The sequence below is a fragment of the Drosophila elegans genome, unplaced genomic scaffold, assembly GCF_018152505.1.
Source record: "Drosophila elegans isolate 14027-0461.03 unplaced genomic scaffold, ASM1815250v1 contig_208, whole genome shotgun sequence".
Taxonomy (NCBI): domain Eukaryota; kingdom Metazoa; phylum Arthropoda; class Insecta; order Diptera; family Drosophilidae; genus Drosophila; species Drosophila elegans.
The window spans coordinates 22,993,112-23,013,661 of record NW_024545578.1 but is presented as its reverse complement, the minus strand read 5'-3'; the positions used below and the strand labels follow the sequence as shown (position 1 = coordinate 23,013,661).

The 20,550-nt window shown below is 39.4% G+C and overlaps 3 protein-coding genes across 5 annotated transcripts in view; 1 reads left to right on the top strand and 2 right to left on the bottom strand.

Annotated features, from left to right (window-relative positions):
* Positions 1-254: 254 nt before the first annotated feature.
* On the top strand, positions 255-1,697 carry LOC108136093 (proteasome subunit beta type-7). The gene is made up of 3 exons (XM_017257064.2): positions 255-424; positions 494-673; positions 1,018-1,697. Exons 1-3 carry the CDS (start codon positions 363-365, stop codon positions 1,592-1,594), a joined length of 819 nt encoding a protein of 272 aa, XP_017112553.1. The 5' UTR covers positions 255-362; the 3' UTR covers positions 1,595-1,697.
* Position 1,698: 1 nt separating this feature from the next.
* On the bottom strand, positions 1,699-17,620 carry LOC108136092 (reversion-inducing cysteine-rich protein with Kazal motifs). Its single transcript, XM_017257063.2, has 8 exons — positions 17,400-17,620; positions 14,400-14,967; positions 10,167-10,222; positions 6,557-6,671; positions 6,273-6,478; positions 5,330-5,471; positions 3,712-5,274; positions 1,699-2,931 (listed from the first exon to the last, which is right to left on the bottom strand). Exons 2-8 carry the CDS (start codon positions 14,725-14,727, stop codon positions 2,129-2,131), a joined length of 3,213 nt encoding a protein of 1,070 aa, XP_017112552.1. The 5' UTR covers positions 14,728-14,967; positions 17,400-17,620; the 3' UTR covers positions 1,699-2,128.
* Positions 17,621-18,587: 967 nt separating this feature from the next.
* Positions 18,588-20,550, bottom strand: part of LOC108136071 (synaptotagmin-5) — a 61,780-nt gene continuing 59,817 nt past the window's right edge. For all 3 annotated transcript variants that reach the window (XM_017257035.2, XM_017257034.2, XM_017257033.2), the window contains exon 8: positions 18,588-20,426. In XM_017257035.2, the coding sequence (XP_017112524.1) occupies positions 20,280-20,426 (147 nt within the window). In that variant the 3' untranslated portion in view covers positions 18,588-20,279. The remainder of the gene's footprint in view (positions 20,427-20,550) is intronic.

The window sequence follows — 20,550 nt, the reverse complement described above, 5'->3', positions numbered from 1 at the left end:
TATACGAGGGCTACCAATAAAGTAATATATATCGATACTTGTGTAAATACAAAATTTTTTTGCATTTGTTTTATTTATCTTATATATATATTTTATAAGAGTGTTTTTTTTTTAACTATGTAAAAAAGAACAATTACCTTAAAAATTAATCTTACATATGTTAACTTATAATTTATTAAAAAAACAACCGCGATAGTTAGGAAATAATCGACAGTGACTGTAAAACTTTACTATCGATGTTGTATCGATGTCACTTCCAGCTCTATCACGCCTTCAACAATTTTGTTTGTCATCCCGCTCGGCAAAAAACAAGGCAATTTAACTTCTTCGTGTGAATATAATTGAAATAAAAAGCACAAACTATGGATTTGGATATGGCACGCGATCTGCCACGCGCTGGCTTCAATTTCGACAACTGCAAGCGGTGAGAATCATCTGAGTTGTCTAGAAATCTCTCAGCGGCTTTTATTAAATACTCCATGTTTGCTTTCAGCAATGCGACTCTTTTAACCAAGGGCTTCAAGCCACCGACCACCACCAAAACGGGAACCACCATCGTGGGCATTATCTTCAAGGATGGTGTTATCCTGGGCGCCGATACCCGTGCCACCGAGGGACCCATCGTCTCGGACAAGAACTGCGCCAAGATCCACTACTTGGCCAAGAATATATAGTAAGTCTATAGATCGTCCAAAGTGTGTCCACAAGGGTTATTGCTCTGACTTCACTTCAAAGTTTCGGTAGATAAAATGCCACATTTAAATGCCTTAATAATGGCCACAGGCTTAAAACCTGAGCCAGGTGCATTTTTTTTATACAAGGGAGCTTAGCTTATTTTATTGACAATAGAGGGTACTCTTTGTTCTATAATTGGTATACAAAATTTGCAATTTTGACTGCAGTTTATTTGGCTTCTAAATTACAGATTCCAATTTGAGGAATCGGTAGTTTCTTTAAAGCCAACTTATTTCCTCCGATCAAGATCTACACACATAACAAAAAAACTTATTAATGCAGCTGCTGTGGAGCTGGAACCGCTGCGGACACCGAGATGACCACAGATCTGATCTCCTCCCAGCTGGAACTGCACCGCCTGCAAACAGAGCGCGAGGTGCGCGTGGTGGCCGCCAATGTGATGCTGAAGCAGATCCTCTTCCGCTACCAGGGTCACATCAGTGCCGCCCTGGTGCTCGGCGGAGTGGATAAGACCGGACCCCACATTTACTCCATCCATCCACATGGAAGCTCGGATAAACTGCCCTATGCCACCATGGGATCGGGCTCCCTGGCCGCCATGACCGTGTTCGAAAGCCGCTGGAGACCCGATATGACCGAAGAGGAGGGCAAGAGACTGGTGCGCGATGCCATCGCCTCTGGAGTGTTCAACGATCTGGGATCCGGATCCAACATCGATCTGTGTGTGATCCGCAAGGGCAGCGTGGAATATCTGCGCAACTATGAGCTGGCCAACAAGAAGGGCGAGCGCCAGTTGGACTACCGCTTCAAGCACGGAACCACTCCCATTCTGCACACCACCGTCAAGGATCTGCTGGTCACCGAACGCGTCCAGGTGGTGCCCATGGAAACGGCTTAGATGGATTCCCTCTTCTACCTTTTCGTACATTTATTATAAAAGAGCTTTGGCTCGGTGGATCTGCTTGGAGTGGTTCAATAAAAGAAGCCATGCTTCACCTTAAGTCAGTTTTTTATTCAGGCATTTTATTAGACTAGCGATACTCCTACAAGGTCGATGCTTTGGTCATAAACGAACACTAGCCAGGGACCGATTAAGTTTTTGAATTACACCCTGTTAAAACTATAATTAATAACTAAATTTGTCTTGAATAGTATAATAGTATATAGAATAACGTAGTCGACTTTAACTAAAACCTCAAAGTATTATTGGCTGACGGTCCCTGGCATAAACTTATTAATAACTATCAAAAGATATTTCCCATTTGGGATCTGTCACTAAAAGCTTAACGAGTAATTTAGCTAATATCACATGGTAAAGAGGGTCAATTCCTAACAGTTGAAGGCACTTTCCATCTCCTTAGACTAACAGATTAATTGGCACCAAGAATTCACTTGATTGAGTCAGATGATACACACTCCTCCTAGGACTAACTTAAACTATGATTAACCTAAAAGCTAACAGAAGTAGGGGGAGTATCCAAATGGTGTGGGAACCATAAGATTTTGCTCCATTTGGTGTGGGTTCTAGTAGATGTGACACCGTCAAACAGGAAAGCGCCAGATTGGTGGTGATCCTCGGCGATTGGGCGTTGATCAGGGAGGATATCTTCTCTGCCTCGCGGGTGCAGGCCTCCAATTGAAGGCGAGTGGGTCTCTTGATCCTACTAGAGGGCACTACGGCCACAAAGATGCCCACTTCCATGGTGAGGAATCCTGTCAGCTGGCATTCGCTGACCTGCACCAGTCCATCGAGTTGTTGGAGCACCCCATGCAGGGTCAAAAGGTTGCTGCCCTGAGCCCTCAGTCCGTACATGGCCCGATCGAACTGCTTCCTGGAGTAAATGATCCTGAAGGCGCCACCAGCGCACAAGGGGCAACATGCTCCTGGCGGGACAATCAAGCGACAGTGCTTGGATGCGGGAGCTGGACACTGGACAGTTCGACAGCGTCGACCCATATCGCTGGCTAGCAGTCCCACCTCCCGACATCGACCTATATAATCGACCATCACGTATTCAGCTCTGGCCGCATGACTACTCTTGTAGGTCACTCCATTGATTCCACAGACTGGTGAGGGTGAGGCAGCATAGCGATTCGATTGACACGCGGACCAATAGGCCACTTGGCCCTGAGGATTGGCCTTCAGCAGGGCACAGGCATTGGGATGAGTGCGCCCTTGGATATCACATACCTCACCCTGATGAAACGAGGAACAGTTCGAAGCGGTGGCGTTCACTGCAAAAATGAAACCATTAATAAGATGCCAATGCAGGACAATCATTTTTATTTATGCCTCTATTTTGCTGTGGAGCTCCCATTTACCCTACATTAATACATTAAAATTTAAAAAATGTAATATTAATGAACAAAATTAAAATATGATCAAAAAATCCTCTACTATTTAATACCCGTTACTCAGCTTATAAATTTTAGAAAATAATCGGGTTTTAGGTGACGCCATCTGCCGAACTGCAGGGTCACTACAACAAGCTATGAGCAAGCAATCGGTATTTTGGTGGCGCCATCTGCCAAACATGAATTCTAACTAAAATAATGATTCGCTTTGGAAAATTCTATGAATATCGACTCATTTACGTTATTGTCTATTGCTTCTCAGTGTTACATGGTAAACTTTCTCGATTTGTGGCGTTAGAATTTATAAATTTAAAATTTCTGGCTTTCATTGTTTCTGAGACGGACAAGCAGACGGGAATGGCTAGATCGGCTCAGTTCCTGATCCTGATCAAAAATATATTTACTTTATAAAATGTTATATACTTTTTTTTTTGATCAAATTATTTTTGTAATTTTTGGGTGAAGATTAAAGAATCTTCTAATACTTTCGCACAAATGATTTTCTATTATTTTATATAAAACATTTCCTCAGCTTTTATATTCATAGATATTGGATGAGTCTGGAATGGTGTCCTGACCAAGCTAGACAAGACCTTAGCAGGCAAGTAAACTTTAGTGTTTGTTTTAATACAAAATAGAAAGAAGTCCCCTGCAACGTACCACAAACATACTGCAGACATGGCCGCTGCATGCTAGCCAGGCACACCTTCCTGTTGTCCAGACACTGCGTTCCAAGGGGGCAACTATTCGGGGGAGCTGCCTGGCAGGCGTTCCGGGCATTGCAGGCTCCGTAGACGTAGTCGCCCTCCGGCAAATGGCACTTGGCCACGCAGGCCGAGGGATAGGTGTTCCCGTTGGAGCCGCAAACGGGAACATAGTGTGCTGGACAGTTGCAGGGGAGACTAGTGTAGCCCGAGTCTGCGAATCCCGGCAGGCGACACTGCTGCTTGGTGCAAGTGATCTCCCCGGCGAAGCAACTGCAAAGGTTACATTCCAGGTAGAAAGAGGAGCCATGCGGGTAACTTCTGGCTCCGGGAAGGATGCAGTTGGCATGCATGTAGCTCGGCAGGGGCTGACACTGCTCCAGGCGACCCTGCAGTCCACACGAGCAGACTATGTGCTCGGCCAGAGGAAGCTGACCCACTTCCACCTTCCTGTGGAGATTGCTCTTTCCCAGTCGCACATACGACCCAAAGGGCACAAACAGCTTGGAGTCCTGTCCCAAATTGCAGCCTGGAATGCAGGAGTAGCCTTGATTGCCTCCCCGCTGCAGGATGCAAACCTCGCTGCCATTGCAGGGTTTCTTGGAGCAGGGCGAGGTGATGCCTTGGGATTCCTCTGGATTGGCAGCCCCGGGATTCAGATAGCTTCCTAGGGAAATGCATGGCAGAGGAGCATCCTCATCCTTTTCCTTTAGCCCAGAGCATATGTCCTTCGGTCGCTGATGCTGCCGCGTCCAGTCCAGACACTCGTCCAGGATCTGGTGGCAATCCTCACTGCAAATGCCATTGAAGAGACCCACTCGCGTACAGGGCTTCAATTGCAGGGCGCACACCAATGCCTGCCACTTTTCCGGAGCACACCGACTGGTGTTCTTGATGAAGAGCTCCTGGCCCAGCACCCTTACGGTTCCCCTCTGCTGCAGCAGCTGCAAATCCTCTCGAGCAGCTGCATCATGCTCTGGCGTACAGCTGCGGAACAGTTCCGTGGGTCGATTATTAAAGTTGGTGCAGAAACTTAGACCCTGACAGCCCAGTTCACAGGGTGCATCCACACTTTCGATGCACCGTCGCAGCTCCCTTTCTCCTGGCTGATCCATGCACTCGTTTTCGAAACTCGTTCGTGCATCCCACCAGTTGCTGGCGAAGATCTGGTTGCAAAGTCTTCGGCACTTGTGGCTGCCAGCTTGTTCGCAGCACTGTCTTTTGGCCGCATCCATTCCCAGATGATTGGGTTCCCCCAGCGATCCTCCTTTGCCAGACAAGTGGCCTTGGGACAGCGATCCTCCCGGTCCTCCCGTTCCACCCGGAACATATAGTTTTCCCGTCACCGTAAGGAAGCACTGCCAAAAGGGAAGTTGGGGCAGAGGAGAGCCACATCCTGCTGCCTCTAGGCGCGAGAAGATCACCTCACTCCGTTCCATTAAAGTGGCATTCTGGTGAAGGATGTTGCGACAGGTATGACGACAATGCTCCTTGTTGCTGTACTCGCAGCAGGGGATATCTACGGAAACATATTTTAAAAGCACTTAACTATGGAAAATGTTTGACTTTCTTACATTGCTCCGCATTCGCCAGTGGAGTCATGTCCGTGTTGTTGTTTATGCACTGAATCACATCCGAATTGCGATCTCCACAGGCTCCGTTGATGTCCACATGGTCATGGTTATCATTCGCAGGCTCAAAAACGGCTCGACACGCCTAAATAAATTATTTAATAGTTAACACTTATTTATCAAAATATTTTAATAATTTAAGAAAAATTATCCCTAACTAAATTAATTGGTCAGAAAAGTATTTACCAATTAGTTTCTCCTTTTTTTAATGCCTTTAAGAAAACCTTACAAACTTGATATTTTGAGTTTGCACACAATACCGATTCCGATTCATTTGCCTTTCAAAAATAATCATATGTCAAATAAGTCTATCATGAAAAATAGTGCAATATGTCACGAACAATAACCAATTAGCATACATATCTGCCAATATTAGCAACAAGTTTGCTTTTCTATTTAACGTTTTGTAGGTGCCAAAAGTACCATAGTCATTTTCAAAAACTTGAACACTTAATGTGTGAAGTAAAAATAAAATTATGAATTCACTGGGTTTTTTTTAAATACTTTTAACAATCTATAGATGTCTAAAATTGAGTTACGGCAAACGAAACTATCGTTGTAGGGAGTGCAATGTGTGATGAAAAATTAAAAACGTTGTGGTTGCGCTAAAAATGAGTCTGACCAAAACTTCAATTAAGCCACTAAATAATACAATAAATATATATAATAATAATTTTTGAGTTTTGGTGAACATTAGTTAACTACTATTATTTTATTACAAAGTGGAGTTTTAGACGAAGGCTTTGGTTTTTGAATTTAGATGGTACAAATACCTTGTTGCATGATAGTGAAGGTTTATGACATTGTGACTTGATTTTTTTTTCTTATTAAAATTTTTAAAATGTCTATATAGATTCCGATTACAACGGGCGATGGCTCTACTTACCTCCAGACACTCGGAGGTGCGAGCTTGGCCGCAGCACTGGTCCGCTGCCTCTTGGCGCTCCAGGCAGTCGTAGAGCGTCTGTTCGTCGCTGCGGCGACAGTTTTGCACAGGCGAGCGATTCGATGTGGCGCAGACGTTGCGGCAATGTGGCAGGACTCCAAATTGGCAGCAACGCCTGCCCGACCAGTCCGCTCCGCGGGTGACCGCTGCGAATGAGAATGGATGTTGTTGAAGGGATTTGACGACTTCGATGCCCAATTCCCCGTTCCCCATTCCCAACTCACCATCGAAAGTCTGGTTGACGCAGGTCCAGAATTCCACCTGGTGCAGTTGACAATATTTGCGCAGTTCCTCGCGATTATCGCCGCCAGCGCCAGTGGCAAACTCTACCAGCGATAACTGGAAAAAATATGCATAAATTGCAATATACAACAAGTTATTAATCGCAATCAAACTTAATCATCGAGCAAGCGCTTAACCCGCTCCTGACCCGCAACCTGTTGGGTTTCCAGTTCTCTACGCGCAGTCTAACAGCTTTAACACTCGAGAAAAACGATAGTATCTGGGCTAACAAAAATAATAAATAAATATATTTTTTAAAAAATAAAATAATTAAAACGAAATAGACATTGAAAAGGAGCAAAATAAAACACCTTCAAAAGAAGACGAATTTTTACTGAGAACTAAGTTATAGGTAATTTTTATCATACGTTTACTTGAGTGAATGGTTTTAGTAACTATCACCTGTCGTATTCTATTATCTTTAATTTGGAACCAAATTTTATAAGAATAATATTATTCTAAGCAATTTCTTCACTTCGTCAATAAAAAAATACTTCTCTTAATTTCTTGAAAACTAGGACTTAGCGAAGATAAACTTATCATTTGTTGAGTGCATGGGGTTATAATCAGACAGGGTTCAAGACATGCAGGTTGCAGTTTGGTCCTGCTCTTGATGTTGTATTTTTTTTGGCGTATTATGTTACATTTGGGAATGCTGTTCTCTTCCTGACACCATCATAAATAACATTTGCTGCTCCTTCTCTTTCTATTGATAAAGAACTGGCCCAGGGAACTTCAATAACCAATTTTCTGGCTCATTCCAGTCTGAGACTCACGTATCTGCCACAGTAATCTGAGTAAAGCGATGTCTATTCAAGATACTTCGTGTGCTTGTCCTCGGAACTTGTCTGGATCTTGAGCCTGGTGGCATTCCCATAAATACAAATTAACATAAACAGGGGTGTAGATGCTGTGGGATAAAGGGGGGTCTGATTTTGTGAGGTGGTTTGGTTGTAAGAATAAATCAATGTAAACATATTTATGGTAAATATGTATAAACATAGCTTTATTATTATAAATAAATGTATCTTTATGTTGGTGAAAGTCGACTGGTTATTTTTCCTTTCAACAATTTTTAATGACACACCCATTTAATTTTTAAAAAACATCCCCCTTTTGGATGGGTGTCTTAAATTGAAAATGGGTAAATTTAAGTGGAACAATTATCAACGCTCATCGTAGTAATTACAAGTTTGTGTTACAAATTGTATGGTACCTTTTGTCAACTACGCCCCTGAATGGTACGCACTTCTTCCATGTGAGTTCCTGTGTTGTTTCCCCTCTTTGAGGCAAGAGCCACGAGCATGTCTGTTGCAGTTTTGTTAATGAAGTGTCCGTGGCCATGTCTCGCACTCCCACACACTCGGATAGCGACATGGCATCCCATCGAGGACAACCTGCCCACCTGGGCATGAAATCCCATCTGATAGAGCCCACAGAGTAGTCCGTTGCAATTATCAGACCTCAGCCACAAAAGAGCATTTTGTCAATAATAAAATGCGTGTAGATTCTCGTCTCGGGTTCGACTTTTCACACATTCAGGGCACCGAACAGAACTATTTGTGAGTGGCGAGTCGGATATCAAGGGGTCTACGTCTCCTATTTCCCGAACACCCACTTGTAAGATCTTGCTCTCTAATCTTTCGCACGAGAGAGAAAAGCAATTGAAAAGTGGATTTGGGGAACGCCTATGGGTACCGAACCGGTCCCATTATCCTGTTTGTCAGTTTCAATTTGGCCAAAAGATTTAATGCCTTCATTTGCATTTCTAAATGAAAAGATTGGCAAAGCCACAGCCCACTTTCGGCTGGGAAAACTAATTGGTTTTGGGGTGGAAAATGGTTATGATTACAAAGTTAAATGATGTCAGTGATTTGATTGCCGGCATTGCCTCCAACTAAATCGATGCTGGGAGCAGACTACCGACAACTGCACACACGACACTCACTCTCAAAGACAACAAATTGATTTTCAGCCGGCTCGGCTTTTATGAATGACTTTGAGTGGCAAACTGGTTGGTCTGGCTCTCAGTCTGCAGACAGAAAAAATGTGATCACCAATAAAATATCACTTCAATGTCTCGTAAAAGTTAAACACTAACTTGATATGTCGTAAAATGAAATTAATACAATTTAATATATATTTTTAGCACATTATACAAGTATTATGAAGTAAATATTAAATATGCATTTAATATAAGTAGAGATATTGTAGGAGAACATTTAAATAACATGGATAAAAAATACATTTAAAAAAGATTTTTACTTTTAAAATGGCATTTTAAAAATTTTATCCCTATATAAAAGGTAAATATAAGCTCGATCTTAGGTGACACTTATGTTTTATTTATCACTGTACCAGTTTTTGCTCTGTACGAGTCTGAGTGTTTAGTCTGGGTTCGGTCTTTGAGTTGCAATTACCTGTTTCGCAGTTTATGCTAATTAACAATGCAATTTGTGCGGATTTTTCTATCCTTTTTGGCACAAGGCTCTACAATCGGCAGCCAGCGGATGTGAGCATGGGTATACAAAGTTCAACCGAAATCGAACGATCATTAAAACCTGTCATAATAATTTTCAATGGACTTTCTGCGTGTGACAGTCTGACGGATCAACGTTTATTGAATTCTAAATTTATATCGCTTAGTATGCACGAGATGTGCACACTATTCATAAAGAGGGAAAGAGGATTCATGGGCACATAAAAATACCAGGAAATGCATTGTGGTGCGATCAGTAGTTTTTCCATCTTATCGGCTTGTTCAATCTGTATCTGATCTGCTGTCCGAGGTGTTCATACTTATGGCAGCTGGCCTGTGGCTGGCGTTTAATATTTATGACAGACACATCATTTCCCTTCGAGTTTTGACTCCATCTTAGGCGCCCGCCTCACACACCGCATTTGGGTAAAATAGTTATAATAGTTATGATGAAAATATTTGGACATCAAATTTATGCGAAGGCCGTACGCAAACTAACAAAAAGGAAACATTTTTAAATGTCTATTAAATTCTTGGTTAAGCCACGATATTTTTTTGATATTTGTAGATTTTTATGTATGTTCTTTTTTAATATATTTTAATATATTCTAGAAGTTGGACATATAAAACATTGGTATGAATTGATGCTTATATCGTTTTTAGATCCATGTATTTAAGACTTTATTTATTTATCTATTAATATAGCTTTATATTATAAATATCCTTTAGAGATGGATAGTTGTAGATTTGTATTTATGTTCTTTTTAATATATTTTAATATATACTAGAAGTCGTATATATAAAACTTTTGTATGAATTGATGTTCATATCCTATTTTGACCCGTGTATTTAAGACTTAATTTATTCATTAATATAGCTTCATAATAAAAATATACCTTAGAGAAGCTTAATAAATAAGTAAATGTTTTTTTTTTAACTTTATTTGCATGCCACGTTTAAACCGAACTTTAGTGCTATTAAATGTTTGCCCCTGGCTGTGCTGTTCATACGTATTTTTGATATATGATCAATCCAACCCACAATGACCCCTTTTCCCCGATCTGGATACTTACGTTTTCGCATGCTGTGCGACAAGAGCCGAAGACCTGATTGCAACATGTGAAGATATCTGCAAGAGAAGCAAACAAACAAAAAATAAGCATGTTGCGAGGGGAAAACAAGAAGTTAAGTAAGCAAAGTGCAGCATATCAGGGTTTAATGGCTTGGCTCACGCATTTTGACACCACTCAGTAAATTAAATTCAAAATAAATGCCACGGCAAACAGCAAGCGATCTGCCAGAGGATCGTTAAAGGAGCAAGCTGCGTAGGATTTACTTGATGCCCGATTCCCGATCGTGGTCATGATCGTGATCATGATCGCCACATGTTGCTCTGCATCTGAATCAGTTCCAAGATACACTTCCTCCTCTGACACAAATCACACTGCGACTTAATGGGGGCGGCATTTCACTTTTCGCACTAATTAGGTGGCTGGTATGTTATCCTGCTTATCTACGCGAACTTCTGGTGACTGATTACTTATTAAGCACTTACCGCTTGTTTTTCTTTTTCCCCCCCTTTTTTTCTGGCTGCGGTTCATTTGGAACATTGCTCATTGGGTGTTGAACTTTTCTTGCGAAAAGAAATGGGGGAGCATTTTGAGATGTTCGGGTTGGGGATCAGAGATGAGAACGTGATATGATGGGTAATATTTTAAAAGTTAGAAGCCAAATGCCCTCATGGCATGATAAGTAAACGATTAAAAACATAAGTCAAACCTCTTATGATTAATCTTCACACAACCCTAAATATGTAAACTTGTCAATTAATTTGTGGCTGGAATTATTGGCTCTTTACAGTTTGGACAACTTTTAAAATTTTCATTGGAAATATGTTAATGACAAATGTACGTTCAATATTTTTGAAAAATTATTTTCCAATATAGGTTCGATAATAAATTAAAGAGCATCAGGCTAGTTTAAATTTAAAGACTTTTAAATGAATGGTTATGTGTACTTATAAAAATTCAATTATGGAGCTTTATATCTAAATGTACAAGTTTAGATTGGTCATTTTAAATAATATTAGGTTAGACTACCCTCATGGAAAATATTTGTTTTTTTTTTATATATTAACTAAAATAAAACTCAACCATATTGATTTCTCAAGATACATAAGATTTTTAAGATCTATTACCTGTCAATTACAACTTGTACGACCTACCTATTGTTGATATCATTCTGATGGCCTTACAGATTGAACAACAAGATAGGCTGCTGTTTATCACAACCAGATGAATATGAATGAGTTTGTTCGAAGAGATCTGGCAATCGTGATGCGAATACTTGAGTATATCATTGAAGCACCCTTAAGACTTGATCACTTTCCTGTGATCACGTCACACCACGCATCACTGGTTGAAAGCGCTTCCCATGTCAGACATCTGCGACACATGTCCCCGATCTCCGGACTCGAAACTCCGGATCCGGGGACGTGGACGTGGATGCGAACGCGGACGTGTGACAGTTGGCTGGGCGTAAAGGGCGGGTTCAAAGAGTTTCGCTGAGTGCGTGAAAAATTTCAGTTTTTCAGTTTTTGTCACCAGCGGCAGGAATTGGGGGGCTACTGAACTTCACAGAAGATCAAAAGCAGTGCCCATTAATTAAGTGTGCAATTGCCAAAAGGAGGGCAAGAACTATGGTCCGCAGGAGGAGTGAAAGATTTCCCCCATTTCTTGTTCGAAAACTCACGTATTTTTGGCTCAGCCATTTCATTTCGGCCAAGCGAGTCCGGACAGTCGGGTTGAGTGACTAATTTTAGCAGAAATTTACTTTGAAGTCCACCGAAATAAATTTGGCCGCGGCCTATGAACATTGATTTTGGGGAGGGAATCAAATGTGCAAATGCGAAACTGTGACAAATCGCTTAGAAAATGCCTTTTTGATTTGCCAGGCGTTGTCATTTATTTACCCCATTTGATTCTCCCCTGATTCTGAATCTGATTCAGTTTTTATATGACATTTATTTTTAAAACTGTTAATGTTTTCATTTGTGTTTGCTACTCTGCGTATTGTGTGTCGTTGAGTGCTATTTTTGTTATGTATCTTAGTTTCAGTTTTAGTTGCAAAGTTGCGCAGCCTTCTAATGCTGCTGGTTCTTTTTTACTCTGGCCAATGATCTAAGTTGCCTGTCAACGCACCACACAGAAAAAAATCCGTTTAAATAATTTATCCAAATATCGCAAAAGTTATACATATTTTTGGAATAAGATAATTTTAAAATATGTATTTATGATAATTAAATTCTATTTTTTCAAAAATGCAGTTTTTTTTTATATAAACATGTTTTATATTTTCCTGTGATTATTCATTTTAAGAAAAGGAAAAATTCTGGAGGTTGTTTTAGTGATACGTTGAGAAATACTTCATTTAAAATAATGTTAAGAGAACCTCAGATTTTGGTGAGTTCAAATGATTCTACAGTGCAAAAATATACTCCATCGGATATGTTAACCCAGGTTAATTTTGAAAATTTTGTCTGTGTGCAATACTTTTCCTGTGCACATAAAATCTGTGGAATGGGGTGTCTTCTATAAATAAAGAAATCCACTCAATGGCAGTCACCGATTCGCTGCCGCATGTCAAGTGTCACAGCTGATTTGTCGCCAAGTTCTCCGGCATTCGCAGAGATAACTCGGATCAAAAGAAGTGGACACATCCGACCACCCGTTTGATTAACGTGTGTGCAACAGAAATGATTGTTTAATAGCTTTTTTACGACCGCAGCGCATCGAAGGAAAATCAACGCCACTTGCGGTGGCTATTTGTATGCAAAACACTTCAAATGCCGCACAATCAAATCATTTCGGATGCACAACGTCACGCAGCCAACTTGAGGAATTTCCTTTTGCAAAAAGAGCCACAATCAGTTAAGCTCAAGGCGGCGACATATACGAGCAGGCCATAAAATTTCATTGGAAATCTAACACATTTATCATACACTGACACCCCCATCTCCAACCATAATTCACTCGAGCTGCGAGTTAATAAAACAGGCGGTGCAGGCGGTGGAAAAACAAGCAAACTGAAGAGTATCTTGAGCTCGTACATATGTATATGCTGGCGCCATCAGGCAACCCAGCTTTGCAGCAATTTAAACTAATTTTTAACACAGTTTCAATTGAGATTCGAGCACAAACACGCATTCGCGCGGATACAGATAGACCCTACATATCTGAAAACAGTGGCATCGTCATCGTCATCCTCATCATCATCATCAGCACTTTCAATTAAAACATTTCGTTCGCGCTCAAAAGAAAATTATTGCTTTTGATTAAGTGGCTGGATGCGGAGTGTGGTTCCATTTGCATGCAAATCAAAGTGGGAGGGGCCGTAAAAAGTTTATATTTGTCGATTGCTCTATCTCCACCGAACTGACCAGCCCTAAAAATGCGGGCCGGCGAAAGAGGAGCGAATGAAAGTGACAACGCTAAAATAAATGAATGAACCAGTTTGCGAAAATAGCAATAAAATCGAAAAACATGGAATTTCAAGTGGATGTGGCTTAGATATGCACATTTGTTTTGTGCATGGTCCTCAACCCAAAACATTATCAAGTTTTTGTTATTATTTTTGTATGCATATTTTTTTCATCTCTAAATATTTAATGTTAGAAAGTACTTTTTACCTGTAATAAAATGGATATCTAGGATTTTTATGGCCTTTACGGCCAATTCCGACAAAATTATTTAGTTCATTTTTACGTTAAAGACTTATTTTCCTAACTTCAGGTATATATTGATACTAAAATTTAGCTTGACGAGATTGAGACTATTTTAAGTTCTTTAAATTTATTTACATTTAGTATCATCTTATTTAATTTTTTAAAAAATACAATGCCAAAAAGAAGTACCTTAATTTTTTATATAAACATAAAAAACGGGTTTTAATAGTTTTTTAACCGCGCCAACGATTCGAAATTTTCCTGCAACTGCGATTTTTTTTTGCCGGGTTAACACTACAACATAACAACATGTGCAACTTCTTAGATTTTAAATATTTGAATGGATTCAAATTTAGCACACTGAATTCTATAAAAAAAAAGTAGTCCTTTATCAAAGTACTATTACTTCATCTATTATTTTAATACATCCTGAAAAAGTTATTTTGAATATTACAAAATATTTTGATAACCCCAGAGCCTCTTAGCCATTTGTCACTCATAAGATTACTGCTTTCGAACTGATAGCGGCTGCTTTTGATGTTCTAGTTAAATGTCACTGGGCTTAGGTCCCTTATCAACTCACCATGTGATTCTCCGGACGATTTCACAGATTCCGGAGCAGTGGTTTCGGAGCTATCGATCGCCTCACTGGTATCCGCATCCAGCCAGTCGTAGTCATCAGACTCCAAACTCACGGAAGATGGCCTTCGACTGTTTTTCTTGGGTCCCCCGGTCAAATGACGATGATGATCTGCGGAGGCATTGCTCTTGTTGTTACGTCGTCGCACCTGTCGCTCCCCGGAATGCAGGTGAGCGTTCTTGGTGCTCTGGTTTTCCTCCAACTGGCGGACGGCACTCACCACACCAAGAGGCAGAAGGAGCAGCAGAATTCCATAGCCACTCGGGCGCATTTTTATAGTTGTTTTGACTGGGTTTTTGCTCACTGATTTATGCACTTTTCTGCTTGTATTTTATTCTGATTATGTCGAGTGCATTTTGTGCACACTGATAAGACGTTGCGGCCAAAGGAAATGAGTGTGTCACAAGTCAAAAGTTTCACTGGGTCTGGGTTCATCTACATGGCCAATGGGCATCCGTTCGATAAGCATTCGCGTACGCACCACTTTACACTATATATAAACTGATTTTTCCTGCACAGAAAAAAAAATATTGATGTTCTAGGGTTAATTCAAAAGCACGAGAATCCAATGTCTTACGGCTAAATTTATTTAATTAATTAAAGTGTTTAATAACCTAATAAGTTGCTTTTTTCGAAAAATGGAACATAACATATTAATAAACAAACTTATATTAGGAAGTAAATGATTCAAAATATTAAAGTAAGAGTTCCAATTAAGTAAAGTTCCAATTAAATTCTTAATATTATTTTCACATTATATGAATAAGAAAGTTTTTAAGCTAATTTCTTAGAAATATCATACTAATAAAAACACTTTTTCAACAGTAAATATTAATGAAAAAATAGCATATATTTATTTTGCTTAGTGTAAATGTTTTTAGACAGTGTTGCTGCGATGCTCGTTACTAGATAGTGATTGAAAAAACACAGACAAAAAATGAAAAACGATTAAATTTAATGGTCTCCCGCACAAGGGACTCTATTGATAGGGAGTTGAGCTATCTGTTGAAATATACATAAATAAATGTAAGACTGTTTACGCAGTGGCGAGTGTGGAAGCATTCGGAAAACGCCTCCGCCCTTGCCACTTGTCCACGCGATGTCACACAGTAATTAAGCCAATTGACCTCGCTTGGCCGCCAGTTTGGCAAAGCGTTCCAAACTCTGCACCGCGTGCTCCTCCTTTGCCACAAAGGCAAAGTAGCGAAGGCAATGGCAGGCGGCAACGGCGACGGCATTTTATTAAAAGTGAAAAATATAAATAAATAATATCAAAAAGCGCCAGTCGTAGCGGCCGACAAAGTGACACAAACGATGAGGGACGCACTAATGATGAGACTCGTTTCGGGTTGGGTACTCAAGAGCCTTCTTTTCCACCCTTTCTCAATTTTATCGCCAAGTGTCCTTGCACTTTGCACTCGAAAAAGGGAAACCTAATTTAAAATTTATTCAATACTTGATTTCTTAATAGGAAAATGAGTGGACTGTATTTAAATAAAATTATTAAATTAGACAAATTTGTAGAGTACCTACAATAAATAATTGCAAAAATTAGTTTCAAAGCGTTTTTCAAGGATTTGTTAAGAAAAAAAAAACACAACAAGATTAAGTGAAAGAAATTTATAATTTTAAAATATAAACTCCATTTTTGTTTATTTTTTATTATGAATTAATTCAACTTTCTAATATCGGAGATAAAATCTGGACCAAATGCTTTTATTTAGTTAACGATTTAAATACGAAGAGCCTGTTGGATTCTGAGCTCCCCAATTTTTCCTTCCGATGATAAAATATTTAATATTTAAATATTATTTAATATTTAAATAAATATTTGAAAGTCCCAAAAAGCCAGACAATTGTTTTGAGTGTGCGTCTGTGCTTGTGTCAAAGCGCATAGCAAAGCAAGCTGGCGACAGAGAAAGGGGGAGTGGCACTGGGAGGGGGCGGGAAAGTAAGTGGCGGGCAGAGGGCGGCGGGTGGTGCCAGGCTATCAGCGTTGAGTTGAGCGGTGACTGTGCTTTGATGTCTTTCTAATTGCATATTTTACAGCGCCAGGGAGTCGTCCTCGCACACCCGCGCATCCACAGCCAGTGCAGCAGCTGTAGCCATCCTGCAAAAGGATAGCACTTTCAGCGAGAGTGGAAAGTAGAGCTATTTGCTCTGATGTGGATGCCCCTATGGCCCGCGCCTCCCCTCGGCCTCACCCTCAAAGACGCCGTCACCCAAAGTGGACCAGGACCTGGTTGGTTTGTCAACTTCAGCGTCAACGTCAGACGAACACGAGTAGGAGGAACACAAAGGCTGAGACAAAAGGCGGCATGTTCAAAAACTAGACAAATATTAACTCATATGCAGCTTGAGGTTGAGCGGAGAAGAAAAAGCCTTTGTCTCTAGCATTACAGTCTTACCTCCACAGGTCAATTTGCATAGAATCTCTTCTAAGGTTTACTTAAAAAGAACTCTCCTTAAAATGAGCTGATAAATGTTTTCAAGTCAAAATATTCGATAACTTGAAATTGAGTTCACTTTAAACTTAATATTAGATTCATAGATCATACCATTTTAATCAATTTGTTTATTAAATTAAAAACCAATTAGAAATTATTCAGTTTTACAAACTATTCTTCAAAATAACAATGTCTTTTGAAGAGTGAATTTAAGTGATAGTACACTTTTGAAAATCTTTTAATTTTCCATTTGTTTCTTAATATGAGAATCTCCACTGTACATGCATGATTGTGGCTTCAACTCCGTTTTGATTGCAATGGGAGAACAATATGCATCACACAGAAAATAGCGCCACTTTGTAAAAGGGATGCAAAAGGAGCCGCAGAAGGACCTACACAAACACATTCATCCCAATATCAACACACACACACTCACACACACACACACACTGCGCCCAAATGCATCCCATAATCACATGCCGTTTGATTTGTTTACCGGGTTCACTGAGCTTTGACGTAAAGTTTAACACTTTGGTTTGGATTTTCTTTATATATGTAATTCACTTTATTTAAGCAGATTGTCATTTATATTTGAATAAACACTTTCGGTTTCATTTAGTCTATTTTGTTTGGTTCGCGATCAAACGACTTGACGCGCGACATCTTTTACGTCCGCACGATCCGACAGTTGGAAACAGTGTGAGCGCCGATGAGAACGTACATTGTGTTATAAGCGACTCTGTCACGTATACTGAGAGAATTTATATAAAACTTAACAATCTATTTTGAATTAAGGAAACGGGAATTAATTTACTTCTTAAATAAACTTAAGGCAAAATTAAAATTATTTTGTATATATTTTGGAATTTAAAAGGTTATGGGTATAAAGAATGTCGGACGTGACAAAATGGGTACAAAAGAGAGCACTGAGTCTTCAAACTGCAATGATAGTACCGTTTAAAAAACAAACCTTTTTTAAACAATTTAATATATAAGTGGTGTCATTTAAAAAAAATTATATTAATTATTTTTATTATAAGAGATAATATTTAAAAATTCACGGTACTAAACACTTTCACAAAATATTTGTAAGGGAATGTTAAAATGAATTTAAAAGGTAATGTAGATTGCTTACATTAGCAAAACTTAAACGATCTCAGAAATAGCAGTAAGCTACGGTCAACATTAGATTTAGTTAAATTACATTTTTTTTGTCCCCGTTTGGATAAAATATGTGTGACTAACAAAATAATATGTAAATTTATTTATTTAATAATTAAATTTAATTAATTTAATTTAAAAATGTAAGTGTAGGTAATAGAAATGTTTTCAAAAAAAATATACTACAAATATAATATATACAAAACAACAAAAATATATTTTTTAGCTAAAAAATACCATGAAATTTGTCTTTGCTAATGTTAAGCGGAGACTCAAACCTGACCATTCCACTCTCGCATTGCCAAATAGTATTGACTGCTTTACAAACCGATTTGCAAGCAGTTTATTGACTGCTTGATTATCAATGGCTCAAAATTTTAAAACTAAAAATGAGGAATAATAATTTTGTATGTTTATTTAAAATCTATTGCTTTATTAACATAAAAATAGAAAACGAATCAAATCATTAGTTTAAATGAAGAACAAGAAAATGTTTCCACCATTTTTGTTTAGTTATTTATTTACTGAATAATTTAAGTTCACATACATTTAAGTTTACATATACATTTTCATTCATATGAATATAGGTTGTTATGTAGTTTGTATGTGTTTTAGGTTTAGTTTTTAACAGTGTTCCCTTTAGGCTACAATAAATAAACACTATTTGTAGGAAATATATTTGTATATGCAGTTTTGTACATTTCACTTGCTTTTCTGTTTTTTCTTTCTTTTATTTGCATTCCGAGTGCTTATTTCAAGATCTTCGTTTAGTTGTAAAGTAAGAATGTTTTGATTTAATCGGAGGTATTTCAGCATTTAACCTGTTGTTCTGTTGTTTTGGTATATTTGCGTAATGTCAGCAATGTTGTTCTTGAATTTCGTCTGGCATAGGACAAATCGAAACAGTTGTGTAGAAGGATTCATTTAGAAAAACTTGTATAAGTATAAGTATAGTGTATAATATATATATATTTATATGCTGGCTCCTTAGAGTATGTATTTTGTTTGTCTAGTTAACACGTGCAGTGCTATGTATTTCTCAAGTCTTTATTTAAGTTTAAATTACACACATTCAGTTTTAGTATTCTGCAATATTTTTATTGGGATTAAGTAGCATATTTTACACACATTTGAAGGTCCGACTTCCCGAATTTCATGCGACAACACCAAAATTACGCTCATAGAGTTATGTGAAAGAAATCGGCAAGCCCTCTTCGATTTGCCCCTCTCCCGTTTCAAATATTCTTATTATTCAGATGCCCCGCAATACTCGTTGTAAGTACATATAAAATAGGTTAAATAGGTGCTCGAGAAATGCTCTTTGGTGTTTTCTTGATAGACGTACTCGGCTGGAAGGAATTTATGTATTTAACTTAACAATTAGCATAAGTTCTCGCCACTTCTCGCTCTTTTTCTGCGGGCGAAACTGTCAAACAGTTGACGACAAACGCACACAGGATCGAATGGCAAAAGGACAACAGGACGATGGCAATTTGTCAACTGTCGGTGGCACAAAAGGGGAAGTTTGGGTTTGGGTTTGGGTTTGGGTTTGGGTTCGGGTTAGAGCTCCCTGCATGATTGACGACCATTCACCTATACGAATTATTATTCCCGGTGCGGTGTATTCATAATTATTTAAGAAACGCACACTTGAATGCCCTCCTTGGGGAGCAAAAGGAGGCGGCAGGCTCCTCAAGTGTCTGCTGAAGTCGATGGAAATGTCAACAAGTCTGGCTGACAGTTTGGTGGATGTGCGATTACCGATTTCCTATTGTACTTGTACCCTTCCCGGTTTTTCCCGACTGTGTGTGTGTGTGTGTGTGTGGTTGATATTTTTCTCGAGAGGTTGCACAAAATGCACAACAAAAACTACAAAAAAGCGAACCGTTAAACCAATTACCCACAGAAAGGCGAACCATTTTCGTGGGCATTTTTTCGAAGTTTCTGTCGTTGCGTAGGAACTTTTGATTGAGCTTCTTGGAGGGCTAGTTAGCTGCAGCGTGTACATTCATTCGTATATATTATATATAGATGAGATTTTGATTTCGTAGAACATTATAAGCTTCGGACGGTTGGCCGCCAAAAATGCAATTGGAAAATTCACACAGACACGGTTACAGTAGTAGTAGTAGTACACCTATATAGACGCAATGTGGGAGCAATTGGATGTTTTTTTTTTTTTTTTTTGTTGGAAATCATAGCTAACGTATCCGGCCTAGCGGATGTAGTGCCACATGGCCGTGGGCTTGCGGGCATTGTTAATCATGTCGTGCCAGTGCTGGCACCCGGTTCCACTCTCCTGGGGACCCAATCCGCAGCACCCGATTTCCGTGGCCTCGCTACCGGCACCCACCACATAGATCTGCGGAAATATTACATACAAAAAATGTAGGTTGGGTCGGCAGGGAATTTCAATTAAAACACGGACGGGCATTAAACCAGGTCTATTGCGCGGAATTAGCAGTCGAGCTGTTAAAAACGGCGGA

Coding starts and splice junctions, on each gene's coding strand:
- LOC108136093 (XM_017257064.2), top strand. CDS start 363: ATGGATTTGGATATGGCACGCGATCTGCCACGCGCTGGCTTCAATTTC. Junction 425..493: donor AATTTCGACAACTGCAAGCG/GTGAGAATCATC, acceptor GTTTGCTTTCAG/CAATGCGACTCTTTTAACCA. Junction 674..1,017: donor TACTTGGCCAAGAATATATA/GTAAGTCTATAG, acceptor TTATTAATGCAG/CTGCTGTGGAGCTGGAACCG.
- LOC108136092 (XM_017257063.2), bottom strand. CDS start 14,727: ATGCGCCCGAGTGGCTATGGAATTCTGCTGCTCCTTCTGCCTCTTGGT. Junction 6,479..6,556: donor CGTCAACCAGACTTTCGATG/GTGAGTTGGGAA, acceptor TCTCATTCGCAG/CGGTCACCCGCGGAGCGGAC. Junction 5,275..5,329: donor ACTGGCGAATGCGGAGCAAT/GTAAGAAAGTCA, acceptor ATGTTTCCGTAG/ATATCCCCTGCTGCGAGTAC.